General features: G+C 36.1%; 1 protein-coding gene across 1 annotated transcript in view; it reads left to right on the top strand.

The window, feature by feature from the left end:
• Positions 1 to 694: 694 nt before the first annotated feature.
• Smp_148720 (t3/t7 bacteriophage-related mitochodrial DNA-directed rna polymerase) overlaps positions 695 to 14,433 on the top strand; it is a gene marked incomplete at both ends in the record, with an annotated part of 35,161 nt that continues 21,422 nt past the window's right edge. The window contains 5 exons of the mRNA XM_018794741.1: positions 695 to 877; positions 1,795 to 1,923; positions 6,143 to 6,400; positions 9,759 to 9,965; positions 10,877 to 11,050. Coding sequence (XP_018649123.1) covers positions 695 to 877; positions 1,795 to 1,923; positions 6,143 to 6,400; positions 9,759 to 9,965; positions 10,877 to 11,050 — 951 coding nt within the window. The remainder of the gene's footprint in view (positions 878 to 1,794; positions 1,924 to 6,142; positions 6,401 to 9,758; positions 9,966 to 10,876; positions 11,051 to 14,433) is intronic.

The following is a 14,433-nucleotide window of genomic DNA, read 5'->3' as shown; positions in this document are numbered from 1 at the left end:
ACGAGTCAAACAGAAGGTTAGAAAGTGCCATAAAAACAGACAGTGGGACTTCTTCAATCCCACTTGAGCCCATTCGAGACAATTGACTAGCTAGAAATCTTAGAATTGACAACATATTATGCGTAACACTGTGATCAAGAAAATTGACAAGCGTCATTGAAGGTAATCAAACCATTTAAAAACTATTTAACAGCGATAAGTAAACACTAAGAAATCAATTGATTTATGCAAGTTAGCCACTGGGATATTGAGTATTGAATTAAGCTGCAAGTTTCCGAAGCAATTTCGGAGGTAGCGTTACATCGCGTGCTTAGCGATTAATTTCCCTGAATCCATTCACTTCCAGGGAAAACATATTTCCGAATTTATATGTTTTCTCATTCTCATCGGCTGTCATATGTTAAGACTGCACTTAAATACTCAACGTATGCACATGGAGCATCACCAAGTAAGGATGTCAAATAAAATTTCCTTTAAAATACTAATTAAACTTCCAGGACTTAAAAACAGTGTCCCTTTATCCCCAAATTCACACAAATCCGAAATTCTGACTGTTAAGAAAGAAAACAATCCCCAAATTGATGAACTATCGCTTAATGCAGCTATACTTATCAAACAATCTGAGTGTGTTTTAACTTCAAAGCACATTCCTCCTAGGTTCCAGAAAATCACGAAGTGTTGTAGACAGTTTTGGATGGCGAATTTTCCCGAGTGGTCTCGCATTCTTGAAATAGAACTGGACAAGGACCCACACTTTCTTGACAAGCATATTCTAGAACCTGGTTTCCCCCATAGTTTCTCTGCTCAGCTTTCAAAAAATTTTCATTTCAACATCAAACTGGCAGGATTCTTGGATTCAAGTATTGCGTCAGGAGAGGTCAGTGTTTCAATACTTAATCTTTACATTTAAAGTAAGGTGGCTACTGCTAAATTAAATTACGCCAATCACCATTATATGTCATTTAGTGAGTAATTGTTAAACTAAAAAATTCACTGCTTTGAGATTTCACATGGTGTGATCTTACCTGAGAAAACACTAAGGGTTAGTTATTTAACTGCCTAAGTGGGCTACTTATGGTTAATAAGTTTTTAAAATCATGTGGAATGCTCTCGTCGACATTTCAGTCAATAGGACGTTTGATTTCATCGTTTTGCGCTGCTGTCTAGTGTAATCCTCATAGCATACAGTTAGACAACAAACTCAGAGCCATTGAAGCAAATTTATTTTTTATTATCTTTAAACTAGAGGTCTTTAAACCTTAGTTAAATATATAACTCCATTAGTTGTGGGATGCTGACTAGATCTGAAGCACATGTATCTCAGGCTGTATGCTGATCGATTGATCAAATAAGCGTCCTATAATCTTGTGAAAAGTAGTATATTGCATCCCAAGTTCTTACCCTTTGAATTATGGTTGAAATCGGTGTTAGTTAATGTGTCAAAAACTAATATGGACTGAATCTCTTCAGATTTCGTTGTCGGGACCTAACTATCAATTTGTTTGTAAAGTGAGACTGAATAAGTTCGACGTTTTAGTTAGAGTCCATGATGCTTATTTCTATGTAAATCGATAACAAATATAAGTTTTTCTAGGTTCTCAGACAGGATGTCTTTAGATCTTGAGAGTAGCTCTTTGCTTATGCATAGAATGACTCAAAATCACGTACACAGATATATACTTGTCCTATAAGTCCTGGCAATTATTGGAGCAGCGGTTTCATTCAAAGACACGTGGCAATTTGTACATAACGTATTCGATAAAAGTCAACTTCCTATAATCTCGTTTCTTCTAGGTTTTTAATTTTCTACGGTTTTGTGATTCCGTTTTCAAAGAATCGCAAACAGCTAAAGGATTTCGACGTGGTCATATTATACAGACCTCAATGGTTTACGAAAAGCTAGCAAATTATTACGCGAAATGTGTGAGTCGTTCTTTTTTTCCATTTCCATCGCGTTTAATTAGCACTTGAAAGCTTGTATCAGAACTCATCTCCACTTAGCGCGTTTATTTCATACACTCATTGGCTGCTTAAATATTAAATATTCTTAGGAATCAAGATGTATAACTTCGTGTGTTTCTGTTGGAGTGGTTACCGATAGTAAAACAATATTTATGACCTAAAATCTCAGCTTTTTCATAACTTCAATTCTCCAGGTTCATTAGCAGGAACTTCCAGTCAAAACTCCAACGTTAAGAATCCTTCGCTGTACCATAGAAGAACTCTTGTAGATAATGATTTTAGTCAACTCTGTATTACTTTTGGCTGTAAGACATGATTAAAAGACATCTGTGAACCGCACTTTTCTATCAAATGTATATTTAAAGCGTCTCACGCGTTGTGACAACCAAATGAACAGTGCCGATCTTAAAGGTAGGGTGCTTGACACGATGCCTAAAAGCCATATTTTAAATGCTTGGTGAATAAGTGGTCTTCAAGCTAATTTTTCTTCCAAGCTCCCATGACATTTTATCATATCCATTGTTTGTTAATATTCTGCTTACAAGCATGTTATTTTACCACATAAAAATCTATTTGTCTGGCCAATGGTCTTCTTGATTTCATTCGAAGGTGCAGTTAAATAGTACAATCTTGTAAGCAGCCATCACTCAGCAATATCGTATAATTTCGCTTATCTGTCAAATAGCATTATGTTCATTAATTTCAGTCAATCAGTCAGCTACAACGTAGGACCAGGCACATATATGCGTCGGTCCGAGTTGCCATACATCATCAGCACAACAAGATAGCACCGAATTCATTAATTTTGTCAATCTAAAATTTTTCCCATCAAATGACCTCAAATCTCCTTCATAACAGTACTAGATAACGATGATAAGTCTGTTGATGATGCTAAAAAGTTTGAAATTCACTCCATTTTTATTTATTTATTTATTTGAACACCTAAACATTGGCACAACGGGGTACCAAGCACATGCGCTACACAATAACAGTGAGGTTAGAAAGTGACAGGGAATTCAAAGTGCGTATAATGAAAGAAAAACAACAACGGACAGAAATTAGTGTAATCAGTAAGATGGTGATAATAATAGGACAAACATAAATAAAAAAAATGACAAATAGGACAAACAGTTCAGTTAGCACAAATATAACCAAACAGAACCCTTTCAATTAAACAGGTGACGTTTATTTATTATGAAGAAACTTACAGCAGGATCTCCACTTGCTTCTATTCTGAGCCATATCTGATAACGTCTCTACCCACTGTGTTTCACCATCACAAGGACCTCAATCAAGAAGATGTGAAGGACCAACAGATTACAGTCCTCTACAGCTTTCTTTCATACCACGATACCATGTCGTACAATGACCACCTCCGCTTTTTCCAAACAGTCCCAGCGTCCGCAAATAATGCATGTTTAGGAACTCCGCTCTGGCTTTCACTATACGTGAATTGATCTCATCGCTCACGCCACCACCGGCACTTAGGCAGCAACCCAGATACACGAACTTCTCGACTACTTCTATCCGCTCACTACCCAGGGTAAGTGCAGGTTCAGGGTCCTGCCAGTCTTATAAAAGTACTTTGCACTTCGAAGGGACAAAGCACATACCATACCTGCGGACACCAATCGTCAACTGATTAAGTGCGGATGGCATGGCTTAGGTATCATCGCACAGTAAGACAATATCATCCACATACTCAAAGTCGAAAAGTCTTTCTCCAGGCAACAGATCCATACCACCAGTACCTACATCCATCAGAGCTGTTCCCAGAATGTTATCAATGGCGAAGTTGAAGAGGAATGGTGAGATTGGGCAACCCTGTCTATCCCCACTTCTTGAGTGGAACAATGGAGAGAGGTAGTTGTATGCCTTCAATCCGCATAAAATATTTGTATATAAACCCTTCAAGATGTTAATAAACTTCTCAAACACACCCTTCTTCAATAGACAATCCCAGAGAACAGTTCTGTCCAACGAATCGAAAACAGCCCCAATGTCAAGAAACACTACAATTGTTGGCCTGTAACAAGTATGACGGTGTTCCAACATTTAGCAGAGGGTGAAGATATGATCAATACATCCTCGACCAGAACGAAAATCAGCCTGCTCCTAGTGAGTCAGTCCTTCTCCGGTTTTGAACAATCTACGAAGTATGACGGAAACCAATAGTTTGGACGCAATCGGAAGTAGACTTATATCCCGATAGTTGTTGCATAGGTGACGTAAACACCTTTAAAAAATAGGAATAATTATCGACTCTAATTAAAAAATATTTAGTGAACAACTTAGTCAATTCAGTAGTCAGAAGGTTGTCACGGTACTCAAAGAGGCCTGAGGGTAAGTCATCTGAGCCTGGTGGTTTCTGACGTTCCAAGAGTTAGAGTTCCTTGAGGGCTTCTGTCCAGGGAAGGCGGAACAGTGTGATCAAGGTCTCTTGGACAGCAAACAAGCTTTACTGTTTCTCAAATAACTGTACTTACTTTGCTGATATTTAATGCTAGCTAGGAACGGGTCGTAATCTGTGCAAAGTTTGAGTAGATGGTACATCGTCCAAGGCGTCGATAGATGTTATTGATTGGTGTCTGATAAACCTCACAGATTGTTCCACTCACACCAGGCTTCTCAATTCTTACGAAAACTTTGCACATTTTTATTATGTAAGAATTTACATTTACCGTGAAACTCGCGGTTAGCCGAAAGAGACCGATGTGCGCCGACAAGTCGTGAGGATTCTGCTCATAAGCAGGGTGGTTCGCGAAGCCGCAAGCGACTTTACCTGCCATTTTCAATGGTGTCATGTAATTGCAACCAATGCTCATCTATACTTTTTGGTGGGATGGTAGATAGCTTTGGAGCTAGCTCGGTTTGATATTTGGTTGCAACAGAAGCTGCAACCAATTTGCTGACATCGATCCGTTTAAAACGATGAGTTTGTTGACTACCGAAAAATTGACGCAAACAAGAGTATGATCAGAATCCAGATAAGTACTCCAAAAGGAGTATCAGTCTTGTACACAAGCACGCGCAGTGATGTAATCAATTTGAGTTAAGGCTTGAGATGCGGAAGGATGATGCCAGAGAGCATATTAACGACTACTGTGCCGATAGTTAGTGCTAACCGGAAACAGGTCGTATTCTGTGCAAAGTGTCAGTAGATGGTCACCTTTATCTGACCTGCAACTAACAAGTCCTTATTGGCCACTCAAACGGCTATCTTCTGTCCCTAGACGCTCGACCTACCCACTATAATATCTGTCAAGCGCACTTTCTGAAGACCACTTAATTGATGATAGAACTTATCCTTGATCACGTCAGGGCTGTAACCTGCAGAGGCGTAGGAGGAAATAATAAAAAGAAATCGTTTCTCACATCGATTTCTTCTCACTCTGATGGAGCTATCTAACCTAACAGCATATAGCCGTGGTTTCAGAACAACTTTCATTATTCGTGGTCGGTGATAGCATTTATCCCACGGAATACTGTCGGACTACTGGACCTTTCCCAACAACTTCGCCCCCATTTCTGGAAGGGCGTTAAAATAGATTGTCTAAACCTGATGAAATGTGGATAGACAGTCGTCAACCAAGGAGGATATTACATTACAATCGACTTTTGTGGGACAATAGACCAGTTGAATTGTCTTCCACCAAGTTTTTTGTGGAATTTAAGATAATTACCAGTAGGCGTGCCATTAACATCTCAGATCATGTCACTTACATGAGACCTTCCGGTACTAATAGAGCATTCGTACTTGATAGCTTTTCGGACAAAATTTATTGTTCATATTTCTAGTAGGTTAACGTACGAAATATTAGTAACTACTCTTTATGAACCAAAACGTGAAGTTCCTTTGACCTAACTTAGTGTCCTGAATGTGTCTTCCTGTCCATTATTATTGATGTACGAAGTTGACGAATGTATAACTTTTGTTCACCTACGCTAATCAGGATTTGTCCAGATTATAAGCGATGGTTTGCAAAGTGAATCGTCTTATAAATCTTATTGTTAGATGGACCATCAAATAAAGCCATATTTATCCAAACTTATGCAAAAAGAAGTCATGTATATTTCTTATGTGGTTTTAGATCAACCGATCATTTTGAAGAGAATAGACTATGGTCATTCAAGTAATTTAAATATTCCAAGTCCTTTTTACATTTTTTCATTATTTTAGGGCGACTGGAGTGGATACATTAAATTATTGGAACGAATAAAACGAGAGGGTTTGTTACCTTCAAAAAATACTTATTTCTATGGATTCGAATGTTTGGGTAAACTTATGAACAAGGATGGGTCTCAATTTCCACCGTCTTCGCACCCTCAGTCTATTTCAAAAAACAAAGCATTTAATCGTTTAACTCCCAAATCAGTTATACCTATGGAAAAAATTGGACACGAAGTTGAAAATCTAATAGATGCTGCTGAAGAAGAGGTAGTTTATTTTGCCTCTTTCTGTAATAGATGTAATTGTCCAGTTATCATTTTTAAATTTATTACCTTAAGTAGTCAAATCATCGGCATTTTACGGGTACCTGTGTAATTGTGCCACAGGATGGATCTGTGCTCCTCAGATTCTAATGCTAAAACCTGGATAGTGTCTGATACTTTTCAAAGCCAATGTAAACTTATCATCTTTCAGAACGGTATGTTTATATAGATGTGAACACCTCCCAAATCTCCTGGTACGGGCGAGTGTGGTGAATTCGCTCTCCCTCTCGAAATGCTTTCATATGGCCACGCGTATGTAGCCACTGTCAGGAAATTCCTACTCACCGCCTTCTCGCGACAGTGGTGTTGTTTACGAACTTGGGACAAAAAGCGAACTGAACTAAGTTGTTCACTAATTTTTTTTAATTAGAGTCGATAATTATTCCTATTTTTTAAAGGTGTTTACGTCACCTATGCAACAACTATCGGGATATAAGTCTACTTCCGATTGCGTCCAAACTATTGGTTTCCGTCATACTTCGTAGATTGTTCAAAACCGGAGAAGGACTGACTCACTAGGAGCAGGCTGATTTTCGTTCTGGTCGAGGATGTATTGATCATATCTTCACCCTCTGCTAAATGTTGGAACACCATCATACTTGTTACAGGCCAACAATTGTAGTGTTTCTTGACATTGGGGCTGTTTTCGATTCGTTGGACAGAACTGTTCTCTGGGATTGTCTATTGAAGAAGGGTGTGTTTGAGAAGTTTATTAACATCTTGAAGGGTTTATATACAAATATTTTATGCGGATTGAAGGCATACAACTACCTCTCTCCATTGTTCCACTCAAGAAGTGGGGATAGACAGGGTTGCCCAATCTCACCATTCCTCTTCAACTTCGCCATTGATAACATTCTGGGAACAGCTCTGATGGATGTAGGTACTGGTGGTATGGATCTGTTGCCTGGAGAAAGACTTTTCGACTTTGAGTATGTGGATGATATTGTCTTACTGTGCGATGATACCTAAGCCATGCCATCCGCACTTAATCAGTTGACGATTGGTGTCCGCAGGTATGGTATGTGCTTTGTCCCTTCGAAGTGCAAAGTACTTTTATAAGACTGGCAGGACCCTGAACCTGCACTTACCCTGGGTAGTGAGCGGATAGAAGTAGTCGAGAAGTTCGTGTATCTGGGTTGCTGCCTAAGTGCCGGTGGTGGCGTGAGCGATGAGATCAATTCACGTATAGTGAAAGCCAGAGCGGAGTTCCTAAACATGCATTATTTGCGGACGCTGGGACTGTTTGGAAAAAGCGGAGGTGGTCATTGTACGACATGGTATCGTGGTATGAAAGAAAGCTGTAGAGGACTGTAATCTGTTGGTCCTTCACATCTTCTTGATTGAGGTCCTTGTGATGGTGAAACACAGTGGGTAGAGACGTTATCAGATATGGCTCAGAATAGAAGCAAGTGGAGATCCTGCTGTAATTTTTTTTATTTAAGGCTGGGGAACTGAAATAATCCATTGTGATTTACTTTTAATTAACTGAACTACTTCTCTTATTATTTTTTCGCTGTTTTGCACTTATTTATTTTTAGTTTTATTATACTTACCATCTTTTCTCAGTCTCATTTTTCTTTTATGAAGCATACGTATTTTGTTGTCCATTAGTACCACTCTGCCTCATCTCCGCCGCATTAGGTAGATCAGCCGACACTGGCCAAGGAAGAAAGAATAGCCTGGACAAAGTTCCCAGAACAGCAATCCAGCTAAGCTGTTTTTCGAATAAATCTCTCTGTCGACCAAGATGTCGATAGATGTTACTAATCGGTGTCCCGTCGACTTCGCTGATTGTTCCCGAAGCCCGTTTAGATCGTTAGTTTGGAATCAGGGTTCTCCAACTCTCCGAGATGGATCCTCCCTACTCACCAACCAGGTTTATGCTCTAGACATTCGTTTTTTGTCCCAATTTCGTAAACAATACCCCCGTCGCGAGAAGGCGGTGAGTAGGACTTCCCTGACAGTGGCTACATACACGTGTTCATATGAAAGCATTTCAAGAGAGAGAGAGAGAGTGGACTCACCACTGTCGGAATCATCTTAATGCATTCGGGGGAATCTGTGCAATACTGCATGCACTTGTAAAATTTCATAGATCTCTGACTGGAATAAGCTTTACGTAAGAAATATGGAATACTTCCTACTGGAAAGCTCTTCTGAGTTTGTGAAATATTCTTTGTTTTTAGTCCTCAAAGTGCTACTTTAAGTTTTAAGACCGTTTGCTACTGGATTTATGACACTTTTGTACAGATCATATCAAATTAATCAAGCTAATTATCAATAGTCTAGGTGAAAATTCCACAGAATGTATTCTAATTTTTTTTTATTGTTAATATTTCCGAAGCTATATGTTCATCATTTCAAGACGTTTTTTTCCAATTATTAGTTTGTTAGCCTGTTAACAACCTTGTATACTTTCGGTAGAATTATAAATCTGTGTATACACAGGTTGTTTGTCTAGTCAGTCTTTGCTGTCTCTATTAGGTTTTCTCCTAAATATTTACTTGTGTTAGGTGGTGGCTTCAGGCAGAATAGAAAGTTACCTATATTCTTTGTTCAAAAAATAAGAACCTCGGAGTATTTCTTCTTTTTACAGAGTCGCACCAGTATATCAATTGTGCTACATTTAGTTCGATCAAGTAGTTTATTTTTCTAATAAAAATTCAAAGCCATAATTTAGCTATTCATGTAGTTTCACTTCATGGAAAACAATGTTATTTCCAACAGTATAAAAGTTACCCTCTGTTTTAAAACATCTTTCATTGATCATAAAACTATTAGATAAATCAAAATAAAAGAGGTCGCACTAAGTTTTTGTTCGCAAGTAACAATTTATTAAGTCACTCCTTTGAGTATATTCCTATCCTTACATTCTATAGAAAAGTTCGCAAAGTGTTTCTATCCGTTTAATTATTCATTTTATTCATTACAACTGCCTGTTTCATCGATATCTTGTAACAGAACAAGATTAGTTGTTTCTTAATCTTTACATGACTTAGCTATAAGTTTGTAATTCTCTGCTTCTCTGGTAATTTTATATACTCTGTTAAATAAAATCATACTGGTGAATTTGAACAACATATATAAGCGAACAATATTGTTTACAATTAGATCCTAATCGTAAGCAATATTGTCCGCTTATATATGTTGTTTTAAATCACAATATGGGAATTTTTCAAATATTGGTGAATGTTTTATTTGTTGGCATTCGTTCACTAAGCGAGTGCTGACTATTTTTTATTATTCTTATAATCCCTATGGATTTAATTAATGTACACTCTAACTTCTTTTTTTTAAAGGGACATGATCTAACTCAGGGTTTACTAGGTTTATCTCTAGAAGAAGGTTCATTGAAGAATATTCTCACTGCTTTGTTGTATGTCCGACCAAATATAAATCCAAATCTTAATTATTTTATGCACTATTCATCCAGCAATATTTCAACACATACCAAACGTACCAAGGAAATATCTCATCCAGCTCAAAAACATTTAGATAGTGTTAAAGTAAGTTAATAACATTTTTTCCTTAATTATGCCCACAGACTTACATGATGTGCATTTTGCATTACTTCAGCAATCTAAATATCCATTTCTTGGCACTTCCTAGTACATGAGATGTGTAAAAACTAAAACGTAGTAAGAAATTGTAATATCAGCTGACCTGATAACTCAGATTTTTGATACAACTTCTTGTCTTTTATTAAATTAATTTTCAATTCAATCAAAAGTAGTTGAGATATTCATTTTGTACTTGTAAAAAATTAGCTGAATCCGAAATTCCTTATCCAAAGCTTAATTTCTTAGCCTGCATATAATCATTATAATTCCTTACCAATATAATCTAAATTAATAAATTTTAATTTGTTTAGCGATAATTTGACATGTCGCAGGTTCAAATCCCACTACATTATTTTCAGTCTTAGCAGTCTATTAGTATTAATATTCCTACTATATGAATAGAAGTCAAGTTTGTAAATCCATATTTGATAAATAAGTTGCCTTAAAATATCATTTGATTTAGACCTTGAGTAATAGGTCTCACAGTATATCTCACTGGTGCGAATGTGTTCACCTTTTTCTTTCCCTTATTATCATAATTCTTGCGGACTGATGTTGTTCATTATTCCGTATTTTTTATACTTAGTTATCCTCTAATATTAGTGTTATCACCATCCTTATCATTCTTTTCGGTTTTTTCTTTTATTGATTCCTTTTTCCTGTTTCGCTGTAAAACGTGATACCTTGAATTAAAGCACCCTTAAACCAGGTCTAACTTTGCACATATCTGTCTGTGAAAATCTCTATATTATTGTTTAAATTACATTAATCTCTAAAACAATCCCTTTTCTAATAAAACACAAGTCCTAAGTCAAGTTGTTCTCTCAGTTTGAAAATGTTTTCCTCCTTAATTATAGCACGAACGTAAAAATCCTTACGCGGGTATTTTTACGGATTTCGGTGACATTTCAAAGGCATTTAAAAGCCAGATGCATGTAGAAAAAATGACAGAAGTCACTGTATCGCCTGTACTTTCACCATTCGGTCAATCAGAAACTGCCCCTTTAACCCCAGAACTAAAAAAGAATTTGGTACGTTATCTTGTTTTGTGCATTTGTAAATGGTTTACTCATTATAATTTTAATATCTAGTGTATATTTGTACATAGGAAATGTAAACTTTTGACAGCAGCCTTGCGACTATATTCATTGTTTTAAAATGTACCACTCACTTTCCATGTCGCTTACATTTACCACAATAATTGATCTTAAAGTGGACTGTTTGATATTTTATGATATTTTTATTCTGAGGCTTGCAAATTTGAAGTCTGAAAGAATTTATGGAGATAAAAGAAATCCGATATTCCGAGATACTACAGCACATACCTTAAGATAAACTCCACCTATATACTTACAGCCGCGCCCCATTATAAGGAATTTTATTTCAGTTTCATCCATCCTTGTTTTCACAATTCGGTAGCTGACTTTTATCAGTTACAATTTCCCAACTTCTATTTGTTAGCCTCTCTACTGCTCGAACTGTTCAAAACCTTAACCAGGCTATGACTGGTTGATTTTCTTGTTTTAAGACTGCTGCATGTCTTAGTCTTATATGTGCTATTCTTATGTTGATAGGTATTAAAACAGTTTATTTAAATCAACTATAAGTTGAAATTCACACATATTTTGCGTTTATTTTCATTTTACATCATTGAAAAGCCATATAATTAAAGAATTGTTTCTGGTTTTCAGTTTCAACGCATAACAACTTCATTAACTGGTCAACTAAAATTTTTCTTGTGGTTTAAAAATAGTCAAAAGTATAGTGTTTAGTTAAAGGTAATATTTAAATCGTGGCTAATAGTGGAATTCTGGACGCTTGTTCCTCCTTATTTAAGATACGTCAGCCAGATGTATGCATTTCAGTATTTATATTCACACTGAGATTCGAACCCATTACTTGTCGCTCCAAATGTCAACTCACTATCCACTAAGCTACTGAGTCCGGTTGACAAGCCTTCAACCAACAAAAACCGTGTCCTGAATTCCGTTGCTCTAGCAACAATCCATTGCGCCAAGAATCGAAGGTAAACGTCAAAAAAATGAATAGTACTTGGCAACAACTGGAAAAGATAGATGAAAATAAATCTGGTTGGAGATTGCTGGTTGGCGGCCTATGCTACACGAGGAGTAACAGGTGTACTTAAGCTACAATCCAAGTATGTTAAAAATTTGTAACTGAAGAGGCTATATCGATACCATAATCTCAAAATAAATAATATATTTGTTTACAACAATCTATCCAATGCTCAATTTGTTCGAAATTATCAAATCGAAACTTGGTAATGACACCTACAATGCTCTCAAAAATACAGATACATCAATAGAAACTAATCAGCCTCTGTCTTTCAAATCAATAACGAGAAAGTACAAGCTCTAACAAGTACATAGCATGATTTGTGATCATTAGAGTTCCGATAAATTTTGTCTTTTACTGCGATTACAAATTTCTATGTGGTAGTTTGTTATTCTACCTAGTGAAGTATTGTAACTAATATTGGTTTGCAATATTTGATTTTCATCCGTTTTTATTTGTTTCCTCAACAATAATTTTGAGTTTGTATAGTATTTTTCATTTTTATTCTCTTCACTTAGCATAATGCTTTAATTAAAGAACGTAAACACTGGCATCAAGTCCTACTAACTGCCTTTAATGAACAGTTGAAAAGACTTAAAATAATTCATGCAAGTGAGTTTTTTCTCAAAAGAAAATTCAGTAGTCCTTGTATAATTTTATCTCTCAAGTTACCAACAAATGATTACAGCCGGTGTAATACAAGTGTGGCTGCACAGACTATCATAGTGTTGAATTGAAAGGGATAATTTCATGATTTTCAGAGGTTATTGATAAGCAGATTATTCAAACTAGTTAGAAATATTTAAATCCAATTTATTATAATATGTAATATGGTTTAAAAAGCCTCGATGTATCCAATCAGTTAAAATCTTATCCTAACTAACTTTGTTTTCTTTGCTTCAATTTTATATTTATTTGTGTTTGCTACATAAATTGCAATATACACTAGTTTGGGCATCTTTGACTCTTTCATCACGCTTGTGTGAATGTCAAAAGTCACATGTACAAAGTTGTGGTGCACATAGTTCTGTTATATTTTCGTATGACCTAAACCTTACAAGTTGGAAATGTTCTAGAGTTTTATGTATCCCTTCATCTCTTAGTTGTATTGTTTTGGGCTGGAGGCAACACCATGCAAGCCATTCCGATGTCGGACTCCTTTTTGGATATGAATTCATTAGAAACTACTAACTTTGGTAGCTAACACTCTCAATACCAGCAGTTACTATATCAAACATTTTCCCTACTTTTGGTTAACATAGAGTTGTTCATCCCAGTACCTAGTCTCTAAATATGAGGAATGGTTGTACTGGATTAATATTTCTTGGGTAAATCTCATCTTTCTACGAGAGGTCCTAGAAATAATGAAAATAAATAGCTCCAGTAATATCAGAATTATTACCACTGAGTTACTAGTTTCGTAGTTATTCTCTTTGCTAATAGGTTATTTCCACCAAACAGTCAGTAATTCACATCAACTTAAATTAACTTGATGTGATGGTTCGTTAAATTTTCCCTTTCTTTCTTACTGAACATTTATCAAGAACTTTTATTAATTTCTTCTAGAGGGAAAACTGACAGCTTATCCATTCCTGAAGATCTTGCCTGCATCAAATTATGCAGATCTGATGATTACGGTAGTTACATTTTGCTTGTTTATTTGTTTGAGTGGATTATTGTTTCCCAATTACTATGTGTTCAGTAGTTATATAATAAATTCAATTGTTCTGATTCTGAATATTTGTCTTTCACCATGTACATGTCCTTGTAATTTTGGTCAACTTGAATTTTCATGCACCAAAATTCTTACGTCAGCTTGAACATTGTCACAAACATATTATACGAAAAGCGTTCGTTCAAGGAATGATATATCACTAACTGATTGTACTTGAATATTCTGATATACTGGTTTACGATTTGACGATTCTACTGCCTCCTGATTGATGTGATTTCGAATAATATTTGTATTTAAAGCAATTAGTCCCTTTTATAAATTTCGATAGAACAATGAGAAGACGTAGTTGATCTGAAAAATGTGATGTATTTGCGATGTATTTATCAGTGTGTGTCAAATGATCCGATCAATGTAGGCGGTAGAAAACCATGTTCATCGATAGCAAAACACATTATTGAGACGGGGCACAAAATTAACATTAATACAGCATTTAGAATGTTGTATAGAAATTGTCAAGGTCGAATTCTTAAGTTTATTGAAGCCTTAGCTATTCGTAAATTTAAACCCCCCTTATGTGTACAAAAACAATTTGTCGTAACCTTGAATTTACCTTGGTAATCCTTAAGTCATTCTATGGCCTAGAATAACGCGACAATTTCTTAT

This window comes from Schistosoma mansoni, chromosome 1 (genome assembly GCF_000237925.1).
Source record: "Schistosoma mansoni strain Puerto Rico chromosome 1, complete genome".
Lineage (NCBI taxonomy): Eukaryota > Metazoa > Platyhelminthes > Trematoda > Strigeidida > Schistosomatidae > Schistosoma > Schistosoma mansoni.
The sequence above is the reverse complement of the archived record's forward strand: the minus strand, read 5'-3'. Positions and strand labels throughout refer to the sequence as shown.